This window comes from Periplaneta americana, chromosome 6, assembly GCF_040183065.1.
Source record: "Periplaneta americana isolate PAMFEO1 chromosome 6, P.americana_PAMFEO1_priV1, whole genome shotgun sequence".
NCBI classification, from domain to species: Eukaryota; Metazoa; Arthropoda; class Insecta; order Blattodea; family Blattidae; genus Periplaneta; species Periplaneta americana.
The window spans coordinates 40,741,061-40,758,111 of NC_091122.1; the positions used below are offsets into that span (position 1 = coordinate 40,741,061).

A 17,051-nucleotide genomic window follows, 5' to 3' on the forward strand; every position below is an offset into this window, starting at 1 on the left:
TTGTATTCTTAATCTTCATGCTGAAATTATGCATACCATTAGCCTATATAATGGTGTGACACATGCCACACTTGTTTTCTCAAACCCTTTTCTGGTTTCCATAGGCCTATAAATACATTTATCAGCAATAACAGGAGAAATGCAAACCTCTCTACAAACATGGAAACATCTACACCCATTGTTGACCATTTTAACTGGGCTGAAACTATGTCAGAATGTTCTAGAAAGGTGTGTGGAAAAATTGAAATTTCAGAAACATATCATTTTCAGCATTTCCGTAACTTTATAGGCACTATTTAAAATATTTGTTGATATGATATAAATCCTGAAATATGAAGAAAATATGTATGTGTATTTTTGTCATAAAACTGAAAACGTGTATAAATTAACTTGAACGTGGAAATGAAAGTCGGGGACAGAGGAAATGATGTTAAATCTGAACCCTAGGAGCGGGAAACTATTCAGCTTGCGTTCTCTCTATGTATGAAGTTATAACACAAGCTAAATGGAAGATAAACAATACACCAAAATGAAAGATCTTGAGGAGACATTTCAAAAATCTAAATACTTTTCTAATAACATTCACCATTTTAGAGAAAATCGTTATGTTTTTGTGAAACATTCGGCAACATCATGTCGACTGCAATAACTCTAGTAAGTGCAGCCTGCACTCTGGCAAAGTAGAGTGAGTAGTTCAAGATGATGTAGACTAGCGGTTCTCAAACTTTTTTGAAGTGGGGACCACTTTTTTAAGTCAGAACAGTTCTGCGGACCACCTTACTCTTGTTCCCTTCGAAAGTAAATTTATAATTTTTGTAGCATATTTTAATACCAGTATACTTGTATTTTAAATTCTAATTGATTAATTAATGTTAATAGAAGAAAATTCATTTTCGTTTTTTTTTTTTTTTTTATAATTCAAGGCTATTAGAGTTTTGATAATCTTTAACTTAACTAAAAAAAAATAAATAAATGTTGGTACTCACATTAGTGAGATGAATGAGCCTGTCGATTCTTACACAGTTGTTCTAGATCTATATTTGAATGACTAGATATTTCTTTAATGGCACTAGAATCATTGATATTAATATCTTCACACACAGCTTCTGAACTATTAGCAGAGCCTAAATGAAGCATATCATCACATTCCTTCTTTCAAAGATCTGGATCGAAGCCAGTTTTTCGTTATGTATAATGGGCACTATTTAACAGAGACATAGACAACTACTAGCGTATACCACATCAGAAAGATTTAAAGTCATAAATACATGAAATGGTTCGGTACTTTGGTCCTCTATAATGAATTCGGGTGGTCCCTGGCTGGGTTACAAATGCAGCACCAGAAGTGCAGGGAAAAGATGGCGAGAAACACCACGTTCATAGTGCTTTAAATCCCTCTTTTGTTACTGAGAGTAGAGTGGGAAGTCAATAGACGGGTAGGGTAATAAATTTCATAAAATGTCAGTACTGGGAGAAAAAGTGAAAGCGATTGCCATGTATAATTTCCAATCTCTGAGATTTTCAGCTATAGTGCAATACGCAATTCGTTTGAATTTTATTTTTTCTTCTGTCTTTTTTGAAGGACCTCAAGTGCAGACCTCGAGGACCACAGGTGGTCCGCGGACCATAGTTTGAGAAACGCTAATGTAGACCCATAGCAGACGTAAACAAAAACAATTAGCATTCGTCTCCCTCTCTCCCACAAGCCTTTACAAAGGGACCAGCAGAAACGAGTGGGTAAACCGAGATGCGACATAACCATTCAGGTGGACAGTTATCTGGTTGAGGTTCTTCAAGTGGTTTTCCCTCAACCCATTAAGAGTAAATGCTGGGTAACTTTCGGTGCTGGACCTTGGATTCATTTCAATGGCATTACATCTTCATTTCACGCTAGATAGCCATAGCAGTTGGTAAAGCGCGTAAATTAAACCAATTAAAATAGACAACATTAATTTTTTGTTATATAGAGCAGAGAGTTTTTCGATATTCTCATCTTGTAACAATGCTAACTTTCGTACTCGGTGAACATAGAAGAATGTGGAACTAAAGTGAACAAAGTATATGTACGCATGCTCACAGACTGTACTGTCATGTCGTTTATGAGCTACAAGCTTCACACAACAATGACAGGACAGTCGGCCGACAGTTAAGTCTTAACGTGTGCGCTAGCTCAAAGTTTCGTGAAATGTTTCTTTTTCCTATGTTAACTTACTTCGGAGAACTTATTTTATTCTCTCTTTTCAAGATTTAAATAATTATAGGTTTCTAGGAATATTATTATGAATGTGTCACCCCAATTTTAAGTTTTTTTTTTACCACATATGATAAACAATTTTTGTTTATGTAAATCAACTTTTCTATTAATCAGTCAGCTGAAGTGCTTGCCTGCTGATCCGGAGTTGTGCTCGAGCATGGGTTAAAATCTCTATTTGACTGATTACGTAGTTGGGTTTTTCCGAGATTTTCCGCAACCGTGACGCAAATGTCAGGTAATCTATGGGGAATCCTCGACCTCATTTCGCCAAATACCATCTCACTGTCACCAATCTCATTGACGCTAAATAACGGAGTAGTTGATACAGTGTTGTTAAATAACCAACAAAAAACTTTTCTATTAACATTTTTTAAGTTACTAAATTCCACATATTTTAACTGCATTTAATTATATGAGATATCAAACTCTTTGTTATATATAGTTTCAGTTAAAACAATTGTAGATTATCCTTATCTTAATACATGAGTTCCTGGTTGGATGGGAATTTTAATTTTTTCAGTTCTTTGAATATACAGTTTTTAAAATGTCAAGTTTGAGTGTGACTGTGTCTACAGATACGAATTCCACAGTAAACATATAATGGACGTGTTAATTTAATATTGAGAAATGTGCATGTGCTTTTCTTCATTTGTGTAACTAATTGAAGTTTAAATGTGGGGCAGTAAAATCATTCCATTTTTTTTGTCTTGCTAACTAATTTTTAATGCAAATATATTGTTTATAATTTGTGACTTACTATCTCAAGGGAAAAAATGGAAGTCTCTGCATCAAAATCCACAGTTAATTCCCGATTTACCACGAAAATCGTCTGTAGCTGCATTTAGATTGGCAACAGGCCATGATTGTTTGGCCAAACACCTGCATAGAATTGGAATATATCAGTCCCCTAACTGCCCATTGTGCAACTCAAACCAAGAAATAGATTCGGAGCACCTCAAAATCTGTGCTTCAGTGGCTGGTCATGATAATATCTTTAAAAAATATTGGAGTGCAAGAGGTCAAATGACTTTATTGTCAAATGCCTGGCATTAGAAAACAACAACAACAACATTTGTGACTTACTAGAAACATTGTGTGCATTCAGGATTGCTGTCCTATCCCTAAAATTTCCTGAATTTGCAACTGTATACACGGAAATATGTTGTATGTGTTTATGTACCTACTTGTTCCTGTTTTGCCAAATCCATATGTAATAACATCATTAGTCTTCACTAATTCTGCTGGAATTTGATCGATACCTGGAGACTTGTACTTTTTCAGATTTTCTATCACAATTTCGACTTCAGAAAGTGTGGGTTCGGGTATAAATGGCTCAGCAGTTTGTATTTCAATTTTGTCCCAATCATTTCTATTTGGCCTATGTATATTTAGTAGTTGCCCAAAATAGTTTTTCCAATGGTTCAGGATTGAATGAGAGCCTGCAAGCAAGTCACCATTCTGATCCTTGATCACGTTTACCCTTGCCTGATATTCATTCTTGAATTCCTTTATGCCCTTATATAAATCTGTAATGTTTTTATTTTTACTATTTGTTTCTACCTCATTCAGTTTTTCCTTCAAATAGTCTCTCTTTTATTATTCCTAAGTGTACGATTTGCTTCCTGTCTTTTATTAAAATAATTATCTCTATTTGCCTCAACTGGATCCTGTAAGAATTTCAATTTTGCCTGTTTCCTTCTTTCTACTACCATGCAACAATCTTCTTCAAACCACGGTTTCTTTTTCTTAGTTTCATAATAACCTAGCCTCTGTTCAGCTGCAATTTTGATATTATCTCGGATATTTTCCCACACGCTATTAACATATAACTCTTCCTCAGCTTTGTCGGAACTTGCTAATACGGCAAACCTATTTGAAATTTCGACCTGATAACTTTGCTTAGTTTCCTCGTCTTTTGTCATCCAGTCTGCTGTCAAAAAATCTGAAAGTTAGAATTTATAAAACAGTTATATTACCGGTTGTTCTTTATGGTTGTGAAACTTGGACTGTCACTTTGAGAGAAGAACATAGGTTAAGGGTGTTTGAGAGTAAGGTGCTTAGGAAAATATTTGGGCTAAAAGGGATGAAGTTATAGGAGAATGGAGAAAGTTACACAACGCAGAACTGCACGCATTGTATTCTTCACCTGACATAATTAGAAACATTAAATCCAGACGTTTGAGATGGGCAGGACATGTAGCACATATGGGCGAATCCAGAAATTCATATAGAGTGTTAGTTGGGAGACTGGAGGGAAAAAGACCTTTGGGGAGGCCGAGACGTAGATGGGAAGATAATATTAAAATGGATTTGAGGATGATAGAGACTGAATTGATCTTGCTGAGGATAGGGACCTATGGCGGGCTTATGTGAGGGCGGCAATGAACCTTCGGGTTCCTTAAAAGCCAGTAAGTAAGTAAGTCTTCACTAAAATAGTGATGATGTTGGATTAATATGAATTATACTCTTTTTAGGTCATCTTTATGAAGTGCGACATGGAATATATTTTTGTTGCAATTCTGAATAACAATATTGTGTTTGAAAAGCTTTTGAGGAAACCTACAAGATATCCCAACTCACGCACCCTAGGGAAAACTGAATATTCGAAGTACTGGCTGTCTTTCTGTATACACATACTTAGACAGATGACTCACTAATTGGGACATGTCGTAAGATGTCAGTGGATACTTCTCTGTAGGCAGCTGTGATTCTTGTTTGCAGATGACGAAATGACATTATCGACTTTAAATGGCCACACAAATAAAAACAAAATGGTGTGAAGTCAGATCTATGCGGGGGCCATTAAATAGGTCCATGTCGATCAATCCATCTTTTAGGGATCTGTTGGTCCATACCAGTGACGTGCGGTGGTCCAACAGATTACTCAAGCAGCCGCGTAGTCAAGTTTTCTTTTCCTTCTTACTATTTATATTTGATTAAAATACTTATAATATTACTAATTATAAAAATACATTGGTATTTGGTACCAATTTTTTTTTTTTACAAAATCTATAGAATTAGGCCTACTGCAACTACTACCTAAAATTAAAAATACTATTATAAAAGACTACTCTAAGTATTAGTAAGTCGTGACGAGTTATTCCAACTTGTTGGAGAAACATGTGGTAATCGTCGACCCAGAAATTCATCAAGACATTTTGTGCACTTTGATGATTTGGAAAAAAACGCTGCAAGCCCAGAAAGAATAGCAAAAAATATACAGCATTCAGGAATACTTGAAGCACTTTGGGACAGTGCTAAATTTAAACAGCGTGCATAGCAGTGAACAAAGCTTGTGGAAAAGGTGCCTTAATATTAACTTGACACAATGTAATGAAGGACCATCACTTCACTTCCATCGTAGCTCTGTGTGACAAGTTTCTTACTGCAGTTTGAAAAGTCTTGAATATGTCTTAAAAATAAGATCGGAATGTGCTGCCACTGATTTGTCCTCATTTACATCACGGAGGCACACAAACTGCTCTACTAGCCTTCCTTCAATCGTATATCGATAAATGAGAGAAAATTATGATTTATTCGAGACGTCAGTTGTTTCATCAGCTAATATGGCAAAAAATCAGATTTTTGTAATTGCTGTTTAATTTCCTTATTAATACGATTTGATACACTTTTGAATACTGTAGATGTCTCCAAATGATTTTTTAGAAGAAGGTCGTACTGGGCGGTATAGTCCAAAAGTTTTAAATAATTACCGCGGTTGTTGGACATTTTCGACTTACCATTTCCTCTAAATGAAAGTTCTGGTTTTGCAGCAGATAGTCTATAGGATTTATTTTATTATTTGTACTGTTCTTTACAAGTAAGTGCGATGAAGTCTTTCTTTTCCGGCCACATTTTCCTTTTTTTCTGGGTATGATGGTCCAGTCTCTCGGTATCATTTCAGGATGGAGTTAACAGATATGATTAGAAATTGGTAGATTTAATTAGCACGGACTAAACATTTGAAAAACAGCACTGACCATTGTACTAGAAGAGCAATTGGTACATGTAAATTCCATATGGAAGAAAGTGAGTAGGTCAGTCATCATCTCCCTTTGATAAAGAGTAGTTGGTGCAAGAAACTTTTGTGTTTCGAACGTTTTTTGGTTCAACTATCATTATACACAGGAGAATGAATTTGTTGAAGGGGAATAAGCAGGAACTGTCACATTATTGGTGAGTACGTGTTTCAAGAATTTTATACGCATTTATTATATGTTTAAAATTACCGATCACTCACCCACACGCTCACAATATAATAGCAATTAGCAGTTTTAATATGTCCCAGAGTCATATTTCCAAAAATTATGTACAAATTGTTTTGACTTTTGCTTAACATAGAGTTGTGTTTCCTTATTATTTTTAATGTATGTAACCTCCCATTGCTACATTTAGAAAGGGCACTGCTTGCCGTCGCCGCTCGTTCCCTATGCTGCTTTGTCAGACAATACAACATACGTATTCAATCCTCGCGCGAGCCCACCAGGTCAAACGTAATATACTCTCATTGGATGGCGGAGACCCCCCCCCCCACCCCCGCCCCGTTAACTCGTTCATATGTGCATTGCAAGATAATATTACCAGAGTACTATATACAGTCACGAAGCTCAATACGTAGTAAATATGCATACATTAGATAGTTGCTCACCACTAGGATCGCTAATATCGCCTCATTAAAGGCAATGCAAAATATTGCCGGCACAGTCTATTGTTTCTAGCACCCTCAAAACTCAACCTTCGTGACTGTATAGTAGACTGTGATATTACAGTCCACTATATTTGAGGATGCTCTTTCGAATGGTGTATAAATTGTTTGAAAGTTTTCTTAACATTGAGTGATATTCCCTTGTCAGTACAATCGCAGTTGAAAAGAAACTGGTTAAATAACTTTTAATTGATCAAAGTTTCAAGAAACGAGTAATTGACACTTTTTCAACCAAGAAGAATCGACGCCTGGACTTGCTGTATAAGAATATGAGGTAAGGAGATTTTTTTTTCGGCCTACCTAGTATTTATACCTTATGGGAAATAGTTAAACAAAATCGCTAAAAGAAAAAATAAACTTCAGATTTCAACAATGTGCGTGTGCTATATTAAGAGATATGCAGCTGGCTGAGCAACAAACAAAACTTGTTTGGATTAATAAAATTTGTGCGCTAACTGTACGATTACTTAAGGTACGATCACACGTCGCTATTTTTGCAGCGCTGCAGTACAAAAAACTGCGCAACTCTTGTACTGCGACGTGTGAACAACGGTGCAACCCGAAAAGTAGCGGCTGCCGAACCTGTTGCCCGCTACTTCTCCATGCTGCGCGCAACTTAAAAGTAGCGACGTGTGAACAGGATTATCAGGTTGCAGCCGCAGCATTTTTGATATCGGTTTTGTTGAAACTTTTGCTGCGGTTGCAACCAGTGTTACCACCCAAATGTGTCAATGATACTTTTATTGTTTAGATATATTTTAATGTTAAATGTGATGAAAATAAATTATTTGTAACAGTTATGAAATACACAACGCAGTCTGAGCATAATTGGTGACGCTATAATTCATTTTTTAAATTTTCCGTAGCGTAGTTCCTAACAGGAGGGTTGCCAACATTGATTACGTGAATATACTGTTGGTTATCATTTAAGTATATAGGCGTTTTTAAAAGCTTTATAGTAAAAATAATGTCAATTTCTGAATACTAGATACGACAGAAAAGCAAATAATAGATAAGGAAGCTTTCGCATGAGTTTCTTAATAATGCGAACATAACCACAAAATGTATATTGAGAAGTCAACACGGAGATGGGAACCTGCAGCATGACTGCGGCTGCAAAAGTAGCGCCTTGCGTGTGAACAGACTCGCAACCTCCATTGCAACTTTTGCAGCACTCGGGTTGCGCAGCACGAAAAGTAGCGTGCAGCGCGCTACTTTTGGCTTACATGTGAACACGACACGCAACTTTTGCAGCTGCAGTATAAAAGTAGCGCTGCAAAAGTAGCGACGTGTGACCGTACCTTTATATGTACAGTCGTACTGTACTATATAACGTTTTGTACAGTACTTGCTATAGAAGAAGTAGGATTCAAACCAACGGTACTACTATTATTTAAGCAGTTGGAGGAAAGACGTTAGAATAGTGTGTATAAGGGTTTCTTACGTTACGTCACAGCTGACGTAACAGGTTAGAATGACATACCAAACCGAACTACCCAGCATCAAACACAAGGCATACGTACAGCAGTTCCGGAAGATGCAGCACTGATGGGACTGACAACGCGCAAAATTGGTGTATTTCAAGGTCAGTTTTATTGTACCAGAATATTAACTTCTTAGTTTTGTTGCATAAGTAATAACGAGAAAGTCAATCCAAGTTAACTTAATTGTTTATACGTACATAAGACTAAACTATCACCTGCATATAAGCCCTAACCTTGTCATTGAACTAGGGACTAAGAAAACCCAACCTAACACAATCACACGGAAACTGCACACAATTCAAGCGGATTATGAAACGTTTAATTTATAAATGAATTTTAGATTGAAATTAACTAATCTATGCGAAACAATAATAGACCATTCTAACATAATGAAATCGGGAAATTATGAGCCACATGCCATATTAATGTTTTTTTTTTTCTCCGCCAAAAATAACTATTTTAGAATGATAGACATGCACCTGCCTCATGTGGAGCAAATAGTATTGTGACAATTTAGATTAGATCAGTGAAGCTATCAGAATATTAAATCTGGCAGCACTTATTTCTTTATTATTATTATTATTATTATTATTATTATTATTACTATTATTAAAGTTATGGTAAACTAGGATTACAGTGTATTTAAACGTAAAAATAAGGACATCAAACCAATTGGACCTTTCCAACCCCTAAGTAACATCTTACAGATACAAATTCACACAATTGAAGCAAAGTAGTTCAATTTCAATGAAGTCATATGTTAAATTTGCGGGCCTACTGGCCTAGGCCTATGCGGTTTTTTTTTCTTTGTAGGTAGCGAGTTTTCGTAAGGCTGAGAATTAGAGACAGGTTAGGTTTGATTTGTTGAGACTTATGGTATGTCTTGAATATATTATAATATTGTATGTTATATCATCGTGACCACGTTTGCTTCATCAATCGGGTGTAATGCGGTTGCATCTATTCTTCAGTACTTATTGCATATTTTGATACCAGATTCCTAAATCAGTGTAATCTGAGTAAGGATATAGACATGCATAAAAACTATAAGAATTAACTCCAGTGTTCTCAAATTTCGGTCAGTCATGTTCCAATAGAGGGTAAGTTCATTTAACAACTAATGCGGGGGGCTGAAACTACTGCCCGTTTCCATTAGAATTGCAGGACCTGTTCGCGGAATTTTAGAAAACTATGTAGGCCCTAAGGGTCTGGGAAGCCTAACTTAATGGATGTCCAAATAGTAAATTTGTTTCTTTTCGAAGGAAGGGCGAAATCACTTGCCAAGGATATGTAGTTTCACCAATGAAGGCACAATCAGGGGGTAAAATCTTGTATTAGGTATACTGTAATTCGCTAGGGACGAACGATTAAGTGAAACAAGTAGTTATCGTAATACAGGAACGAAGTCGAGTCACTACACATCAGATTTTGGATGTCGTCAACATGGACTTAAAGATTAATGGATTGGACAAAGAGAGGAAATACGCGTTTAGTTATCGAAAATCACAAGTTTAGCAAAGTGATTCAATAAAAATCACATTCAGCTTTATTGCGCAAATAAGTTTTGCAATGTTTACGTAATTGTAGACCAATTTATGAGTGAAGCGATTGAGTGCAAAACATCATCTACACACCCACCCTATTGTGACAACAAAGTTGATTTAAATACTGCTAAAGAGCGGTGCGGCGTCGACTTCAGGGGGACAAGGCACTTTCTGCCCCCACGACTTACAGAGGCAGGAGCGTCGCCTCCAATAAAATTAAAAGGGGGCTTCGTTCTCCCCCCATATAATTCGAAGAGAGATATCTTATGTTAATAGTACATTATGCAACGAGCCTATAATGAAAGTAATTAAGAAGCGAGTATGGATGTTTATGAAACGAGCGCAAGCGAGTTTCATAATTTTCATACGAGCTTTTTAATTACCATTATAGGCGAGTTTCATACGACTTTTTATGCTCGACCATATTTATAACTTGAAATTATTTTATTTGTATCTGACAAGATCGGAAGTGACCTTGTTCTAGGTCGTGAATTGTGAGATGTGCGCAGACTCGAAACTATTGATTTTTTTCCGAGGAACAATAATGTCATTGACCTTGATGTAATCCCGTTAAACTTGATATAACCTTGATTATTAAATTCGACATTGAAAAACGAGATGACAAATTGAATTTATTTGAATATTATTTACAATTAACGCTAATTATTATAGTAACAGAACATAACCTTCTACGACAGTATTGGATTTCCAGCCTCCGTGACTTTTCGCTAATTCTCTTTCGATTGCATATCCGAGAATAATCGATACTTGCGGTTTTATAACGGTACAAAGCTGACTTGTCATAGGCTGAACACCTGTAAGCTGACTTGTCATTGGCTGAACACCTGTACTTTAATGAGTAGGTGTACTTTAATGACATGCATTAAAGGACTGCTACCAGGTGTATAATTACTACATTTCGGCATGGTCGAGCATAAAAGTAATTAATTTTATTGAAAGATGAACTAAGGAGTAAGCCAAAATGGTTATTTCAAATCCATAGAGATGGCAATGAACACGTTAGTGACGCAACTCAAAATCAGTGTTGCCAACCTGTTTAGATTAAAAATGACTAAAAATACCTTTTTTCCCTAGATTTCAATAAAAAATCTTAGTTTCAAGATATAATTTCAGCTTAAGATTGAATATTAATCTTCATTAATATAAGTTACAATAATAATAAATAGAATGCGAAACCTTTTAAAGTACTATAACCAAGGGAAACTTCCAAGTTTTTATTTCAGGAGCATCCCTATAATCTCTCTCTCCACACTGTAAATTTAATGTTTGAAGTGAAACATTCATAATTTCTCATACAAAGAAAACTTGTCTTATAAAGTTTATTTTCTTTAATTTTAAAGGGAAGATTAGCACACAAAACTACCCCTTTGCTACTTATATTACTCGCTTAAGTAACATATACAAAATCACTTCATCATAATCTCAATCATTTTCACCTGAATGAGTAATAATGAGCTCAACCAATACAGGTTCCTCGTAAAGAAGTTCAGCAGAGAAAATGGGTAGTACCCTCTTACAAATACAGTCATACAACTGCCTTATCCAATCACTTTACTACGAGAAGAAACTAGGGAAGAGCTGTTAGCCTACATAATTTCCGATGATACCTTTTCTTCTCTAATAGCAATGAGAAATATGATCAAAAATGGAAAGTCACACTTTTATTCTCGTTAGAAAATATAATTCTAAGAAAATATTTAACTCATATTTTAAATATATGAAAACTGAAATAGAAAATTAAATGAAAGAAAATATTAATTTTAAAGGGAATATCAAGATAACCCCAGAAACAATGAATTAAGAATATAATACTATGCCTACAAAAAAATATCACGAGATGACACTCAAATTCCTTAGAATTAGGGATAAGTCCCTAGGGTCGGCAACACTAGGGTCACAATGCCCCCGTCCCTTTCTTTCTGCATTTGAGGTACGTGAAACACATGATGCAACCACAGTCTACTATATACAGTCACGAAGCTTGAGTTTTGAGGGGGCTAGAAACAATAGACTGTGACGGTTCTATTTTGCATTGCCTGTAATGAGGCGATATTAGCGATCCTAGTGGTGAGCAACTATCTAATGTTTGCATATTTACTACATATTGAGCATTAGATCATTGTAGAAGTAACATAGACCGTTCGTAGATAGCTGCAGTGACTTCAATTCAAACTACAGTACAGCAAAAATATAGATAAACGAGGTGCTACGTTATGGAGTACAAAATTTGAATGGTTATATCGTGGACAATAGTTATGTTCCAGGACCATATTTATGGGAATGACGGTACTAATTATTTTTGAAGCAAACTGTATAAGCAGTGGATATGTAGTACTGGACATATTTTAAAAAATGTTAGCCCCCAGTAGACCTTCACATTCTGCTTTCAAGAAGCCATCATTCTGCAAATCCAGTACCTCTAACTGCAATTCTGGGATAACATTTTCAATTTAAACATGAAAAGGAGTGGCAAAAATATTGAAATCTTTCTCCATCCTTTGAAAATCACTGAATCTGTGTTCTTTGAACTCGTATAACAGGCGATCTATTTTAAGAATGTACATATTTAAGTTCGCGTCCTGAATATTTGTAACTAATCCTAAACCTGAGAAATGAAAGAACCGTCTTTCTTGTAAGTGTGATATCCTCTCGATTCATATGATTCTGCGAAAGACATTGTATCACTAATGAAGCTCCGAAGTACAGCAGTCCAGTGTAATCCGCCACATACACGCGCAGTATTTTCATGGAGTGGGGGAAGGGGAAGGTAGGGGGTAAGTTTGATGCTTCGCTGAGGTCTGACGTCACTGCGGCAATGCCGCAGGAATGCCCACCATTGCCTTAAATAATATGATTAAGAATGACTTAACGAATTTTCATTAAGATGTACGGTAAGGGAGGGTAAGTGTGCACGGTCGGGTAAGAATGCTCTCCTGAATTTTTCATAGTTTATGCCTACTGCAAAATTGGCTTGCATTACTCCATTGAGTATGGATTAATGTCATGGTTGAGATATACATTGGTCGAACCGCAGAAGAATCTCTACTGGGTGTTCATTTCAAAGTGTGTGATGACGTCACTGTTGTGAGTCAGCGATTTGAAGAGAGTTTCAGTTTTTATGTCAGAGAAGTTGCCTATTATTCAAGGCGTTCAATCTGAACTTGAACGTCGTAGCAACAGATGGCGGTCTGTGTGCTACCATAACCTCTTTCGAACTGTGTTTTGCGCGGGCAAGTCGTCGCAGGGTATTTGTTATCATCGGTTGCGTACGGTAACATTCCACAACACAAATCAAATGCTCCGTGTCCATGTTGACCGTCCAAATTAATGTCAACAAATACGTAAGTAATCGTCTTAACCCTCTCGCCATATCCCGACAGTACGTGTTTCCAAACAGTTCACATTATTGCCACTACCGGCGTTACCGTACGTATCGGTACGTACCGGTACTCTTCAGAATGAACGCCGTACTTGCTAGGCAACTTCTCTGGCACATAGGTAATGCGCCTTTGCGGAAGTGTAGGAAGATTGAATTCTCTAGGCTCATCGGCTAGCCACATGACGGCATATGGCGAGCCATGACACACTTTGAACTGAACACCCGGTATTTAGAAAGGCGTGTAAACGTTTTGTTGGTTTTGTTTGAAAACACGTGTAATTTTTTTCAAAAGAAAACTTGAGCTTTCTACAGAGTTATAAGTCAGTCAAAAGGAACATGTTGACATTAAAATGAAGTCCTATTTGTAACAATGAAGTGGCATGAACTAATGTTCTATGACCTTATTGTGCTGCTCTTAACACATTCTTAAACTGACTCGCTGCCTGCTATATAAGAGTGTGCACAGCATGAGCGGGTAAGATTGCGCGAGTTATGTTCAAGTTACGAAGGATTTGTATGCGACTATTGTTCTTGAGCTCTTGTTTGTAATCATTGTCTATTATTTCTCGTTTTTACAGCTGTAGTTAAATTTATTACTAAATCTCATATTTCTGTTGTGGACATTGTACTCTAGAACAGTGTAAAAGCCACCGGCGTAGCTCTATCGGCTAAGGCGCTTGCCTACCGATCCGGAGTTGCGTTCGGGCGTGGGTTCGATTCCCGCTTGGGCTGATTACCTGGTTGGGTTTTTTCCGAGGTTTTCCCCAACCGTAAGGCAAATGTCAAGTAATCTATGGCGAATCCTCGGCCTCATCTCGCCAAATACCATTTCGCGATCACTAATCCCATCGACGCTAAATAACCTCGTAGACGATACAGCGTCGTTAAATAACCAAGTAAAAAAACAGTGTAAAACAACTCGGTTATAAGTGTATTAAAAGCCTGAAAATTTCTGTCTGGCTCAAAAGTCTTTTCATATAAAACAAATTGTTTTGGCGTGAATTCAAATGTTTGTTTCATAACTTATATTTGGACAACTTCAAGTGAAACCCCGTAAAACACGCCAACTTCTGGAATCTCTCTCTTTCTTTCTTCTCTCTCCCTCGCTCCTCGTCGTTCAGTCACCAATCACCACGTAAATACCTGTGGAGTAACGGTCAGCGCGTCTGGCCGCGAAACCAGGTGGCCCGGGTTCGATTCCCGGTTGGGGCAAGTTACCTGGTTGAGGTTTTTCCGGGGTTTTCCTTCAACCCAAGATGTGCAAATGCTGGGTAACTTTCGGTGCTGGACCCCGGACTCATTTCACCGGCATTATCACCTTCATCTCATTCAGACGCTAAATAACCTAAGCTGTTGATAAAGCGTCGTAAAATAACCTACTAAAATAAAAAATAAAAAACCACGTAAATATCTGAGAGGGTGTGTGTGGGCATCGCGACCAATAGAAGAACCACTCTCCAGTATTACCACAATAACGGATTCTTCATTTTTGCCTCGACTGTCGGCTAGGAAGGTTCCATTATGCTAGCATTGCAGGCAACTAGTCAACCTTTTAATGCTTTTGTTAGCAGGTTTGACAAACTGTGAGTGAAGCTGCAAGTACATAGTGCATAGTGCTCTCTTCCTTCCCCCCCCCCGTGCTTTCTCACTTGCTCCTCCCCAAGACAGCCAGCGCTCAGGGTTTCAGTTCGATTTGTCAATCTACTGGGTGTTCATTTGAAAGTGTGTCATGACGTCACTGTTGATGAGTCAGCGATTTGAACCGAGTTTCAGCTTTTATGTCAGAGAAGTTGCCTATTAATCAAGGCGTTCAATCTGAACTTGAGAACGTGTACGGTATAACTTGAACATCGTAGCATCATATGGCGGTCTGTTCGGTCTGTGTGCTACCATAACCTCTTTCGAACTGTGTTTTGCGCGGGCAAGTCGTACGCAGGGTATTTGTTATCATCGGTTCCGTACGGCAACATTCCACAATACAAATGAAATACTCCGTGTCCATGTTGACCGTCGAAGTTAATGTCAACAAATACGTAAGTAATCGTCTTAACCCTCTCCCCATATCCCGACAGTAAGAAAAAAAATTACCTCAGTACACGTTTCGAAAAAATTCACATTCCTGCCACTACCGGCGTTGCCGTACGTATCTGTAAGTACTTTTCTGAATGAACGCCTTACTTGCTAGGCAACTCCTCTAGCACATAAGTTATACACCTCTGCGGAAGTGTAGGAAGATTGAATTCTCTAGGCTCATCGACTAGCTACATGATGGCACACAGCGAGCCATGACACACTTTGAACTGAACACCCTGTATAATCACTGCAAACTCTTTATGCTTACTCTTACCAGCCTGTGCGGCTAAGTATACAATTGTCTCCTTTAAAAAAATCAAATTTAATATTTTACTATGTTCTCCTAAAGTCCATCTGCTGAATTTATAATCGTATAATAAATTTTTCAATATTTCATCTATAATGCAATAGATTCCACAGACAATACTACACCAGGTGCGCACACTTACCCTCCTTTACCTTAGGTTAAAAATGTCGTCAAAATTACACATTGCTAGTCTTGGGCTTTTATTTACTGGAATGAGGTGGTTGCTCACATTTTTATAAAGCACGGTTTTGGTTTCCGCTACCAGTCTCGGGGAACACACACAAGTCGGGAACTTAATTTTAGGAAATTATCAGAGAAAAGTTATGTCCAGTGGTGCAGCCAGTGTTTCACGTCGGGGCTAAGATACTACGTAGCTTCGTCATTTCTTTGGTGTTGTCGTTGTGACATGGTTGTCCGGAGCCGCTGTGGTGGCTGCTGCAGTTGCCATGATAGTAGGTGACGCTTTTTTGCCACTTGCAGGCTGTAACAGAAACAGTGTAGAATTGTGATACTGTTCTAGTCCTCTATGTAAGATGCCACAAATTAAGGTACAGTCACACGTCGCTAATTTTGCAGCGCTGCAGTACAAAAAACTGCGCAACTCTCGTACTGCGACGTGTGAACAACGGTGCAACCCGAAATGTAGCGGCTGCCGAACCTGCTGCCCGCTACTTTTCCATGCTGCGCGCAGCTTAGAAGTAACGACGTGTGAACAGGGTTCTCAGGGTTGCACCCGCAGCATTTTTGATATCGGTTTTGTTTAAACTTTTGCTGCGGTTGCAACCAGTGTTGCCACCCAAATGTGCCAATGATACTTTTATTTGTCCACACCTGTGGAGTAACGGTCAGCGCATCTGGCCGTGAAACCAGGTGGCCCGGGTTCGAATCCCGGTCGGGGCAAGTTACCTGGTTGAGGTTTATTCCGGGGTTTTTCCTCAACCCAATACGAGCAAATGCTGGGTAACTTTCGGTGCTGGACCCCGGATTCATTTCACCAGCATTATCACCTTCATTTTATTCAGACGCTAAATAACCTAGATGTTGATACAGCGTCGTAAAATAACCCAATAAAAATACTTTTATTGTTTGGATATATTTTAATGTTAGATGTGATGAAAATAAATTATTTGTAACAGTTATTAAATGCACAACACAGTCTGAGCATATTTGCTGACGATATAATTCACTTTTTTAATTTTCTGTAGCGTAGTTTCAAACAGGAGAGTTGCCAACATTGATTACGTGAATATGCTGTTGGTTATCATTTAAGTATATAGGCGTTTT

At 37.6% G+C, this 17,051-nt stretch overlaps 2 protein-coding genes across 2 annotated transcripts in view; one reads left to right on the forward strand and one right to left on the reverse strand.

The window, feature by feature from the left end:
• The first annotated feature begins 7,843 nt into the window (after positions 1-7,843).
• LOC138701267 (solute carrier family 35 member G1) overlaps positions 7,844-17,051 on the forward strand; it is a 241,617-nt gene continuing 232,409 nt past the window's right edge. Inside the window, exon 1 of the mRNA XM_069827985.1 lies at positions 7,844-8,544. The gene's annotated coding sequence lies outside the window, so the exon portion shown is untranslated. The remainder of the gene's footprint in view (positions 8,545-17,051) is intronic.
• LOC138701268 (uncharacterized) overlaps positions 15,944-17,051 on the reverse strand; it is a 43,302-nt gene continuing 42,194 nt past the window's right edge. The window contains exon 6 of the mRNA XM_069827986.1: positions 15,944-16,248. Within this exon, the coding sequence (XP_069684087.1) occupies positions 16,147-16,248 (102 nt within the window). The 3' untranslated portion in view covers positions 15,944-16,146. The remainder of the gene's footprint in view (positions 16,249-17,051) is intronic.